The 13,120-nt window shown below is 19.7% G+C and overlaps 5 protein-coding genes across 5 annotated transcripts; 2 read left to right on the top strand and 3 right to left on the bottom strand.

Moving 5' to 3' along the window:
- Window positions 1–708: 708 nt before the first annotated feature.
- On the bottom strand, window positions 709–1,920 carry DDB_G0271740 (zinc-containing alcohol dehydrogenase; the record flags this gene model as incomplete). The annotated part of the gene is made up of 3 exons (XM_640437.1): window positions 709–1,456; window positions 1,565–1,685; window positions 1,782–1,920. The coding sequence occupies 3 exons, from the start codon at window positions 1,918–1,920 to the stop codon at window positions 709–711; spliced, it is 1,008 nt and encodes a 335-aa protein (XP_645529.1).
- Window positions 1,921–2,520: 600 nt separating this feature from the next.
- Window positions 2,521–4,204, bottom strand: CYP516B1 (cytochrome P450 family protein; the record flags this gene model as incomplete). Its single annotated transcript, XM_640436.1, has 3 exons — window positions 2,521–3,528; window positions 3,620–4,045; window positions 4,160–4,204. The coding sequence occupies 3 exons, from the start codon at window positions 4,202–4,204 to the stop codon at window positions 2,521–2,523; spliced, it is 1,479 nt and encodes a 492-aa protein (XP_645528.1).
- Window positions 4,205–6,724: 2,520 nt separating this feature from the next.
- Window positions 6,725–7,122, top strand: DDB_G0271776 (hypothetical protein; the record flags this gene model as incomplete). The annotated part of the gene is made up of 4 exons (XM_640435.1): window positions 6,725–6,873; window positions 6,907–6,992; window positions 7,047–7,052; window positions 7,085–7,122. The coding sequence occupies 4 exons, from the start codon at window positions 6,725–6,727 to the stop codon at window positions 7,120–7,122; spliced, it is 279 nt and encodes a 92-aa protein (XP_645527.1).
- Window positions 7,123–7,559: 437 nt separating this feature from the next.
- Window positions 7,560–8,940, bottom strand: uqcrh (ubiquinol-cytochrome-c reductase hinge protein; the record flags this gene model as incomplete). The annotated part of the gene is made up of 2 exons (XM_001134613.1): window positions 7,560–7,592; window positions 8,764–8,940. 2 exons carry the CDS (start codon window positions 8,938–8,940, stop codon window positions 7,560–7,562), a joined length of 210 nt encoding a protein of 69 aa, XP_001134613.1.
- A 758-nt stretch (window positions 8,941–9,698) lies between these two features.
- Window positions 9,699–12,216, top strand: DDB_G0271832 (hypothetical protein; the record flags this gene model as incomplete). The annotated part of the gene is made up of 3 exons (XM_640433.1): window positions 9,699–10,496; window positions 10,594–10,776; window positions 10,879–12,216. The coding sequence occupies 3 exons, from the start codon at window positions 9,699–9,701 to the stop codon at window positions 12,214–12,216; spliced, it is 2,319 nt and encodes a 772-aa protein (XP_645525.1).
- Between the last annotated feature and the right edge of the window lie 904 nt (window positions 12,217–13,120).

Raw genomic sequence — 13,120 nt, 5'->3', positions numbered from 1 at the left:
AAAATATTTTAAATAAATAAATGATTTCATAATAAACAATTTTAAAATTTTTCTGAAATGAATTTTAATTTGCTATTCAAAATTGGGTTTTTTTTTCAAAAAATACAAATTAATATATTTATTTGAATATTATTTAATATATTTATTTTTTATTTATTTTTTATTTTTTTATTTATTTATTTTATATTTTTATTTTTTTTTTATTTTTATTTTTTTATTTTTTTTTAATTTTTAAATATATATTTTTATTTAATTGTTTGTTTTTTAACTTGAATTCTTGTTTACTTGTTAATTTGCTAATTTGTTTACTTGTTTTCTTGTTACTTGTTTCTAGATTAGACCAAAAAATGAAAAATTGATTATTGGAATTAAAAATGAACAAATGGAATATTTATTTATAAACTGGTTATTTTTATACTTTTTCAAAATTTCTTCATATCTAAATAGTATAAAAAACAAATATTATTTATTTTTTTTATTGGTTTTCATGAAATCATTTTTTTTTTTTTTTTTTTTAAATAAAATATATTCTAATAAAAAAATAATTACAATATATTAACATAATTATATTCTTTTAATTAAATTATGAAAAAAAAAAAATCGTTCATTTTTTTACTTTTAACATTGTATTCTTTAATTTGATAAATTTGTAGATAAACAAATTTAATAGTTTATGAAGAGATCCTCTTCTTTTTATTAGTTTTATTTTTATAAAATCTTTACTACATGTCTAAATCTAGCATCGGCAATTTTAAGTAAAGCTTCATTAACATTTTCCAATGGGAAAGTTTTAATCATTGCTTTTACTTGATTTTTATTTGCAAAGTTCAATGTTTGTTCTGCATCACGAGAGTCACCTGAAGACCAACCAATAATTGATTTATTACCACCAATTAAAGTTAGGGAATTTGCATTGAATGGTTCTGGTAAAATTGCTAAAAGTACTAACTTTCCATTTACACCTAAAGCATCCAAAGATGATTGAACAATTGATGAAGATGGAGCAGTCAATAAAATACATTGAACTGAACCAATTTCTTTCATTTGATCAATCCAACCATCTTTTGAAATGTTAACATAATGAGCTGCGCCCAACTCTCTTGCTAATTTCTCTTTTTGATCACCACTTGACATTGCAATAACTTCATAACCCATTTTCTTACAAAATTGAATTGCTAAATGACCAAGACCACCTAAACCTTGAACACCAACTAATGAACCAACTTTGATATTTTGATTTCTAAATGAATTGAATACAGTAATACCGGCACATAATAATGGTGCAGTTTCTTCAGCATTCATTCCTTCTGGTACAAATGCTAATGAATCTGATGGTGCAACCATGTATTCAGCATATCCACCATCATAATGAATACCACAAATTAATGATTCCTTACAAAATATCCATTGATCATTTAAACATTCTCTACATTTACCACAATGATTACCACCAAACCTAAAGAAAAAAATAAATTATTTAAATAAAAATATTACTTTTTTATTTTTATTTTATATATTATTTTTATTTTTATTATTTGTATTGTTTTTTTTAAAATGTACATACCAACCAACACCAACAAATTTACCAATTTTGAAATAATTTGGATCAACACCTTCACCTAATTTTTCAATTTCACCAAATACTTCATGACCTGGAATACGTGGATATGAATTTCCAAAATTTCCTATAATTTATTTAATTTAAAATAAAATAATTAAATAATTAAATAATCAAATAATTAAATAAATAAAATGAAAATAATAATAATAAAAATAATTACCATATTTGCAAGCATTATCACTGTGGCACACACCACATGAATGAACTTTGATTCTAACCCAACCTTGTTTTGGTTCTGGCACTGGAACTTCAACAATCTCTAAATCTCCACCTTTTTGTTTAAAAACAGCTGCTTTCATTTTTTTTTTTTTTTTTTTTTTTAAGTAATAAAATAATTTATTTGTAAGTTATTTTGATTATTTTGATTATATTTTAAAAAACTTCATACTTTTTTTTCTTTTTATACTATCAAAAAAAAAATAAAAAAAAAATAAAAAAATAAAAAAAAATTAAAATGAAAATCAATGAAAATGTAATGAAAAATGACAAAAAAAGAAATCAAAAATATTGAACTCCTAATCATTTTCGTGTCCACAAAAAGAAGGATTTAGGATTTTTTTTTTGTGGGACAATAATTTAATGTCCAATTTTTTTTTTTTTTTTTTTTTTATTTTATTTTTAATATTTTTTTGGTCCGTGAAGCAAAGTATTAAAGTCTAAAAACAAAAAGTTTTTTTTTTATTTCGGTGTTTTAGATCTTTAACCACCAACCTAAAATTATATTACAACAACGGTTATTGTCTGGCAAAAGAACGATATTCAAGAATTAACAGCCAATTTTTTTTTTATGGGATATTTAGAAATTTTTTATTTTTATTTATTTTTTTTTTTCAATTTTTTTTTTTTTTTTTTTTTATTTTTTTTTTTTTTTATTTTTGATCCAGGAATTTCTTTTTATTTTATTTTCTTCTTTCTAAAACTACTTGATATTCTTTATATTCAAGTGCTATTCTAGCTACACCTTCATCATCAATTGGTTTATCATTTACCGGACTCCATTTGAAATTCATAAACATTTGAGAGGCACAATAGTAAAGTTCATCTTTAGCTACACCCATACCAACACACATTCTTGGACCAACACCGAATGGGATGAAAACTTCAGATTGAGAGGAGTTACCAACAACACCACCACCACCACCACCATTTTCAGTGGAATGATTACTTGAAAGCCATCTTTCAGGATTGAAAATATGTGGATCCTTCCAATAACGTTCATCAGAAGCCATACCATAAACTGACATCATAACCTGAGTACCCTTTGGAATTGTATAACCACCTACTTTAATATCTTCACTTGCAATACGTGGCAAAGCCAATGGAGCGGCAGTACGAATTCTCATAGTCTCTTGAATGCAAGCATTTAAATAACTTGTATCCTTTCTATGAACCAATGCTGGTAAATTACCTTTACCAACTACATTAATCAATTCATCATATACTTTTTGTTGAACATCTTGATGGTTGCTCAAGAATAGTATCATCCAACCCAAAGTAATTGCAACAGTTTCATGGCCAGCAACAATCAAATCTGTTAAACATTTTGATAATGAATCATCATCATAGAATTGCTTCTCTTCAGATTTTTCAATTTCCATTAAAATTAAATCTAAAAGGTCACGTGGCTTCTCATGATCCAATGTCTTTCTATGAACTGTGATTGCATCATTACAATAGTCCCAAACTTGACCAACAGCCATTGCCAATGTGTTTCTCTTTTTTGTATAAAATGGTTTCAAAAATGGTAAATAATCATGTGGATTACCAGTTGCTAAAATTTCTTCCATAATCTCTGCTGCTCTAATCACAATATGATGTGTATCTGATTCATACTCTACTGAATCACTAAATGAATAATCAATTACACCATTTAAACTATATCTTCTAATATAATCATGTGGATTAATCTATTGAAAAAAACAATAAAAATAAAAAGTTAGGTACAGTAAATAAAATAATAATAATGTTATGTTATTATAATTTAATAATAAAACTTACAGCTTGTTTAGAATTTGCATAAGTACCAAAATAATTATTTAAACTAATTGCTTGTTGTTCAATTCTTGAGGCAATATTGAATTTTCTAGCATTTGTCATTGCAGATGAAAAGATCTTTCTATATTTGATCCAAAATGAACCTTTTGAGAATAAAAGATTTCTTTCACCACCAATAATTAAACCACTATCAGAGATATATCTATCAATGATTGAATCATTATTTTTGATGATAATTTCTCTAAGAATATTTGGTTCACTAATTAATACAGTTGGAACACTACCCAAGAAAATTGTTGTCAAACCACCATATTTGTCTGAAAATGATTTCAATGATTTATAGGGTGACTTACCCAATTGATGTAAATTTCCAATAATTGGTAATGGAAATGGTCCTGGTGGCATACCATTGGTTCTTTTTTTATGAAACTATTTAATTAATAAATAAAAAAATTAAAAATTAGATTTTTTGAAATTTTAAATTTTTTTTTTTTTTTTTTTTTGTAAAAAGTGTTTAAAAAAAAAAAAAAAAAAGATACTCACAGCAACATATGCCAAAAATATTATTAATGATAGAATTAAATACATGTTGTAATCTTAGTATTTTTTTTTTTTTTTTTTTTTTTTTTTTTTTTTTTTTTTTTTTTTTTTTTTTTTTGTAAAATTAGTAGTACAATTTAAATAAATAAATAAATAAATATTATTATTATTATTTTATTATTATTATAAATATAAAAAAAAAAAATAGTAAATATTATGAAACTATTATTATTATTTTTTTAGTTTAAATAGTTTTAAAATAAAAAAATAAAAAATTAAATTATTAAAAAAAAAAAAAAATAAAAAAAAATAAAAAAGACTAATGAAATTGTGCTTGTTTGGATTGATAAGGGTTAGGAAAAACGATTTTTAAAGATTTTTTTAAAAAATAAAATAGGAGTGTGTATGGGTTGAGAGGGCAGTAATATAAAAAATTAAATCTGAATTTTTATAAAAATTGATAATGATTGGATATACAAAAAATCAACTTTTTTTTTTTTTTATTTTAATTTTATTTTAATTTAATTAAATTTATTTTAATTTTTTTAAAAATTTTTTTTTATAATTATAGGGTTAAATAAATATAAAAAAAAATAAAAATAAAAAATAAAAAAAATTGAATTTATATATTTAAATTATTTTTTTTAATGAATTAAATTATAATAATAATTTGAAAAAAAAAAAAAAAAAAAAAAAACAATAAAAAATTAAGAGTGGTGAATCCTTTTGAAATGGTTTTTTTTTTTTATTTTTATTTTCCTTTTTGTTCTAAACACATTTTTTTTTGCCTTTTTTAAATAATAATTTTTTTTTCAAAATAATTTTTTAAAAAAAAAAAAAAAAAAAAAAAAAACCAAAATTTAAAAAATAATTTTTTTAAAATATCTAATCAAATTAATTAAAAAAAAATGTCTTTTCTTGTTGTAAAAGATAATGAAAGGTGTGAATTTTATCTTTTTATGGTATCTGAATCATATGAATGTGTAAAAAAAAAAATTAAATTGAAAAAAAAAAAAAGAAAAAAAATCAAAAATAAAATTAAAATTTTAATTATTAGATAGGTTGCTTGAAGATAAAAATAAAAAAATAAAAAAAAAAAATAAAAAAAACAAATCAAAAAAAAATGCTAACATGGGGTCAAATTTTATAAACATTTTTATTTTTTTATTTTTTTTTCAAAAAAAATAACTTAACCCATTAATCCAGTTTACAAAACTAACAGATAGTTTGTATTTTAAATTTAATTTATAAAAATATTTGAATTATATTATCGAATTATTACGTCAAAAAACTAATTATTTAAATCTTATTATTATTAATATTACTTAAATTTAGAATATATATAAATATATAAATTTATATGTATCATATCATATTAAAAAAAAAAAGAAAAAAAAAAAAAAAAAAAAAAAGTGTCAATGACAATTTTTAATTTAAGAAAGTAAAAAGATGGTTAATATTTAACATAACTCAACTTTCCATTGTAATCAGTTACTGGTAACAAATTTTATAATTAAAAAATTAATTAATTAATTAAAAAAAAAAAAAAAAACTTCAATCTATTTCCATTGTTTTGTAATAAATTAATTTTATTTTTAAAAAATCTGAAGAAAGTTAACTTTTTTCAACTCTTTTTATTTTTATTTTTTTTTTTTTTATTTTATATTTTTTTTTTTTATTTTATATTTTTTTTTTTTTTTTGAATAAAATAAGTTAACCATATTCTTAAATAAAAAAGTGAATAAAAAAAATAAAAATATAAATTATTATGAAAATAAAAATAAAAAATGGATGGGATATTAGGCCACCTGAAATTGAGATTCTGGGATTTTATTATCAATTTTATTTTTTATTAAAATTTAATTAATAACCATATTTTAATTTAGTTGCCAAAAAATGAGATTTTTATTTATTTGTTTTTTTTTTTTTTTTTTTTTTTTTATTTTAAAAATTGCCATTACTTTGAACTTGTGCCACCCTTTAATTAATAAATCAAAAATAACAAAATAAAACTTGGATTTTTAAATTAATTAAAAAAAAAAACTACAACCAAATTGATAACAAAAAAAAAAAACAAAAAAAAAAAAAACCAACAACAAAAACAAAAACAACAATAATAAAAATAATAAAATAAAATAATAATAATAAAATAAAAATTCAATCAAGATTTAAATTATTATTTTTCTAAACTTATCAGCACTAAAATATATTTAATTTACAAAACAATAAAAAAAAAAAAAAAAACTAAAGAATTATTGAAAAATAGATTCTATTTATTTTATTTTATTGTGTTGTTGTTTAACGATACTTCACATACAAACTACTTTAAACACACTTTGTAAATTAGGAGGGTGTGGTAGATTTTTTTTTTTTTTTTTTTTTTTTATAAAATTAATATTGACAACTATAATACCACCATCTCCAAACGTGTAATAACTTGTAAATTATATCACTACTCTATTGAGATACTATTTTTGGGTAAATTTAGTGTATCTATAAATTTATAATTATTCTAGAAGAATTTGTGTTAGTAAGTGAGTGTGGGTAGTGTGTATGTATGATTGGTAAATGAGAGCGAGTGTCTTTTTATTATTATTATTATTATTATTATTATTATTATTATTATTATTATTATTATTATTATTATTATTATTATTATTATTATTATTATTATTATTATTATTATTATTATTATTATTCGTTCACATTATTAATAAGTAATTTATTATTATGAAAATTTTAAGAACGAGTGAGTGTGTTCGTACACAATTTGAGAATGATAATAAAAATAATAAAAATAAAAACAATAAAAATAATGTGTTTTTGATTAGTGTGGGTGTGTTTTTTTTTTATTTTATTTTACTAAAATATAATAATATCTAATCAATAGAGGTATGTTTTTTTTTTTTTTTTTTTTTTTTTTGTAAGTTCACAACATTAATTTCATAGAAACACAAACTAAATGATATAAAAAAAAATATATTAATTGAATTGATAAAATTGAAAGTAGTGGTGGTTATGGTATTGCTATTTAATATACCATCATCATAATCATCCTTTTTAACATCCACAACAACAATTCCACTACCACCAATATTACCACTACCACTACTACCACTACCACTACTACCACCACTACTACTACTAATCGTTACTATTGTTGTAGTAGAAATTTTAAAAAAAAATAACAAAAACAAATTGGGAATAAAAAAAAAATAAAAAAAATAATAAAAATAAAAACGAAAGAGATTGTGTTGTCTTCTTTAACTAATACTTGTTTATATATATTTTAAATATTTTTTTTTTTAAATTTTTATTATAATGGATTTTCTCTATTAATTTTTTTTTTTTTTTTTTATATTACTATTTTTTATTACTATTTTTCACATATTCGCCATATATTTTACTTTAATTGAGCAAATAATTTTGGTCCAACCTAAAAAAAAAAAAAAAAAAAAGTAATTGAAAAAGTAAAGTTATGATTAGTAAAATGTTTAAAAAATTATAATAATAAAAAAACAAATAAAAAACAAATAAAAAAAAAAAAATAAAAATTATAAAAAAAAAAAATAATAATAATATAATAATAAAATAAAACTACAGTAATAATAAAATAAATAGCAATAACAATAACAATAAAAATAATAATAATATCAACAAGGAACAAGCAATCAACTACCAATAATATCTTTTAACCAACTATTGTACATGCTTACACACACACTTTTGATTTAAATATTATAACCTTTGATTATAATTTTTTATCCACAATTTTTAATCATCGTCTTTTATGTATCTTCCTTAATTTAATTTAATTTTTATTTATTTTATTTTATTTTATATTATTTTATTTTTTTTTATTATTTTATATTATTTTATTTTATTTTATTATTTTTTTTTTTTTTTTTTTTTTTTTTTTTTTAAACAAATAATTTAAAAATTTAAATTTAAATTATTATAGTAATAAAAATAACAAATCTGAATATCATATAAATATAAAATAAATAAACAAATAAAATGGATGATAGCAATAATCTTTCTGCTTATGATCATTATTTTGATATTATAATAATTGTTGCAATAATATTATTAAAAGTTTCATTATTTAAATTTAAAATTAGTAGTAATAATACTACAAACAATGCTGCTACCATTATTCATAATAATCAAAGTAATAATAATAATAATAATAATAATAATAATAATAATAATAATAATAATAATAATAATAATAATAATAATAATAATAATAATAAAAAATGATACTAAGTGGTGGCAATGGTGGCAATGATTTAAAAAAAAAAAAAAAAAAAAAAAAAAAAAAAAAAAAAAAACAACTGTAACAATACCATAAATGAAGAAATTCTATTTTTGTTTTTACAAAACGAATTTAATTATTTGAATAACCAAATAAAATAAAAATAAAAATAAAATAAAAACATTTTTACCAAATCGAAACACAAAAAAAAAAAAATAAAAAATAAAAAAAACACACACGCAAAACAAAACAATTAAAAGAAAAAATGAAAAAATAAAGTTTTTTAATTTTTTTAATTAAAAAAAAAAAAAAACAAAAAAAAATAAAAAAAAGGATATAAAATACATACACATTTATCAATACATTGAACATGTTCTAAAAATTGACCTAAACAGTTTGCTTTTTCGTCATGCTCTAATTTGGCAACACGACCTGAACATGCTTGGTAGGCACTCCAGCTTTTTTCACATCCAGAGGCACAACCTTCTTGGATTGGACCTTTAACTTTACATTCACTGGTTTGCATTATCGAAATTTATAATATTATATTTGTGGAGTAATATGATATGATTTAAATGAAAAAAAAAAAAAAAAAAAAAAAAAAAAACAAAAAAAAATAAAAAAAAAAAAAAATAAAAAAAAATAAAAAAATTGAAAATTTTCATTTTTTTTCTTTGTCGTTAAAAAAAAAAAAAACAAATAAAAAAAAAAAATAAAATAAAAAAAAAAGAAGTTCATTCATCTCATTTTACGATATTTAATATAATTAAATATATATATATATATTTATTAAATAAACCATTATTTTATGATTTTTTGATTTTTTTTTTTTTTCTTAATCATTTTTTTAATATACATTTTTACAAAAAAAAATAATAATTAAAAATAAAAACAAAATATTTTAAAATTAAAAATAAACACAGCAGTAAAATAAATTATTATTAAAAATAAAATATAGAGATTTTATTATTTTTTTTTTTAAATTTAAAGAGTTGTGTTCAGACACCCCCTTTATTTTTTATTTTTATTTTTTTTTTTTCTCAAAAATTTTCAAAGTTTTTTTTTCGTTTTTTTTATCAAAATTATTTTTATTTTTTTAATTTTATTTTTTTTTTATTTTTTTTTTTAATATTATTTTTATTTTTATTTTTATTTTTATTTTCTCCTTTATTATTATCATTACCATTTTTTCCTCTTATATCAAAAATCAATAAATGTATAAATTTATACTTAATAAAATATTATAAAAATAAAAAAAAAAAAAAAAAAAAAAAAAAAAAAAATATGGAATCCACAGCCATTGATACACAAACGAATGGATTTCCTCAGTTGAAGAGAAAAAAGTTAACATTGAAAGAACCTCCAATAAATCCATCGATACCAATTGTAATATTATCAGATGATGGGGAGGAGGAGGAAAAAAGCTCAAAAAGTGCTATTACACCAATTTATATAGATTTAGAAGAGCAAAGTGAAGAATTTGAAAAAGAATATAATAAATTAAAAAAAGAACAAAAACAAGAAAATTTAAAATTATCTTCTTCTTCTTCTTCTTCTTCTTCTTCTTCTAATAATAATAATAATAATAATAATAATAGAGATAACACAATTAAAGATAAAAAAGATAAAAAAGATAAAAAAGATAAAAAAGATAAAAAAGATAAAAAAGAAAAAGAAAAAGAAAAAGATAAAAAAGAAAAAAAAGATAAAAAAGAAAAAGATAAAAAAGAAAAAAAAGATAAAAAAGATAAAAAAGATAAAAAAGATAAGAATGCAGAAGAAAATAAAGAACTAGAACAAGCAAAACCTATTGAAACGCCAGAGGATATTTTAAAATCATTCATTGGGTATGATGAAAAAGAGAATATTGAAGATGATGATATATTTATGTTACGTGCTGCTTTAGGTGAATTTGAGGAAAAAGAGACAATAAAAGAAGAAATCATTAATAGTGTAAGACAATCAACAAGTTCTGTTATAAAATCAACTGAAAAAGAGGAAGATTCTTTAAAAATAAATGTAAAATACGGAAATGATAATAATAATAATAATAAGAGAAAAAGACAATCAGTTACAACAAGTGTAAAGTATAACTTGAAATTATAGATATATATACAAATTTAATTATAATTATAATATTAATATTTGGAAAATAAACATAATAACAATAAAATTATAGAGATATTATATGGAAGAGTCTATCAAATGTGAAAGATGTGGTGATCATGATCATTTTAGTTTTGAATGTCCACATGATATAGAAGAGAAACCTTGCTTTAGATGTGGTGAGTTTGGACATCAAATAGCTTCATGTTCAGTTTACGTTTGTTTTAGATGTGGTTTACATGGTCACTATCCAAGAGTAGGTATTTTAATGCTTTTTTTTTTTTTCTCTCCAAAATTAAAATATTCAAATTAATTCAACTTAAAATTACTAACAATTAAAAAAAAAAAAAAAAAAAAGCAATGTTTACCAAAATATCAAAAGTATTTCAATGAAATTGATTCGTCAGAGCATGAATTAGGTAATTTATATGATGGAGAATATGATGATGATCATTCACTAAGGGAAAAACATAGTAGAATGCATCAACGTATGAGATTTAAAGAGAAAGAGGTTAAAAATTCTGATCGTTCAAATAGAGGTAGAGATAGAGGAAGAGATAGAGATAGAGAAAGAGATAGAGATAATGATGGTTATAGAGATAATTATAATAATAATAATAGATATGATAGAAATGATAGATATGATAGAAATGATAGATATGATAGATATGATAGATACGATAGATATGATAAAGATGGTTTTCCAAAAGATATTGACCATAGTAATAATAATGGTCAATATAATCAAGATTATCATAGATATGATAGAAATGAAAGATTCAATTATAATAGTAATAGATACAATAGTACAAATATAAATAATAGATTCGATGGAAAATATAATAAAAATAATAGATATAATAATAATAATAATAACTACAATAATAATAATTCATATAATGATTACAGCAATTATAATCATAAAAATAATAAGGACTTTGGTAAATACCAAGATGGTTCAGATGATTACAATGATGATGATCAAAATGATTATAGAGTAAAAGATAGTTATTCAAGAAAATCAAAAAAACAAAAAACATCTCATAATAATAATAATAATAATAATAATAATGATAATAATAGTAGTAATAACAACAAAAACAATAGCAATAACAGTAACAAAGAATCATCTGAAGAAAAAAACGATAAAAAGAAAAAAAAAAAGAATAAAAAAGGTAATCAAGAGAAGGAAAAAGAAAAGGATAAAAAAGATAAAAATCACAAAACAAGAGAAAGAGATAGAGAAAAAGATAATGATATAGACTCAATGGTCGATTTGGATAAAGTTAAAAATAATAATAATAATAAAAATAAAAATAATAATAAAAATAATAATAATAATAATAATAATAATAATAATAATAATAATAATAATAATAATAATAAAATTATAACAAGAAAAAGAGAAAGGGATAACGAAAATAATGATGGTGCGGTTAATAATAGTAACAAAATTATAACGAGAAGAAGAGAGAGGGATAACGAAAATAATGATAGTGTCATTAATAGTAATAAAAATAATAGTAATAAAATTGCAACAAGAAGAAGAGAAAGAGATAATGAAAATGATGATAGTGTCATATTTTTGAAAGAATCTAATCCAAATGATAAAACCAATAACAGAGATAGCAATTATCAACATTACCAAAAGAAATATAAAGTTGAGGACTTTAGAAGTTATGATGGCGATTATTAATAAAATCTATAGATTTTTATAACTCAAAATTTTTATTTTATTTCTTGGAACTTAAAAACAAGATTTTGTTCTATCTAGATCTTGGACATTTTTAGAATTTTTTTAAAATTTAAAAAAAAAAAAAAACACAACTAAAAATAAAAATAAAACTAAAACTAAAAATAAATAAATTAAACAAAGATTATTAAACAAAGGTTTTGTTATTTTTTTTTATTTTTTTTTTTTTTTTATTTAATCTATTTAATCTATTTATTTTATTGTTATTTTGGGATTTGAAAATTCAAAGTTTTATTAATTGCTTTTTTGATTTAAATCAAAATAAGGTAACTCTTTATAAATTATCAGAGACGAAAATTGAGAAACAACCAAAACCACAACAACTCAAACCAATGGAATTACAAACAGATATTTATATAGAGTTGATGGATATCTTAGTAGCACAAAAATCGATGAACCATCTGAAAGTAATAAATTCAAAGAGACAATAAATGCTGTCGATCAAAATTTTGTTCATCATTGGTACCAAATGCCATTATTTCTTTGTTGCAATCTGCTTTACTATCAATTTTTAAACCAACAACAATTATAACATCGTTTAATGTTTTTAGCCATTGAAAATATAATTGTTGTTGGTTAAAATTGAGAGTAAAGCAGATTGAAAAAAAAGAAATAATGGCATTTGGTACCAATGATGTAGTCTAATTTTACCAATTTATAATTGATGGTATCAATAATGACCTGGATGGAGAAATCATAGAAACCAGACAAATTCTATCTAGCTAAATGAATAATGAGTTGTAAATATCAATTGTAAGTACTGTGAAATAATATCATCAGTTTGCAAAAAAAAAAAAAAAATAGAGAGAAAAAAAAAGGTTAATAAAATTAATTTTATTTTTTTAAA

Source organism: Dictyostelium discoideum (genome assembly GCF_000004695.1).
Source record: "Dictyostelium discoideum AX4 chromosome 2 chromosome, whole genome shotgun sequence".
NCBI classification, from domain to species: domain Eukaryota; phylum Evosea; class Eumycetozoa; order Dictyosteliales; family Dictyosteliaceae; genus Dictyostelium; species Dictyostelium discoideum.
Note: the sequence above shows the minus strand (reverse complement) of the source record. Positions and strands in the feature narration are given on the sequence as shown.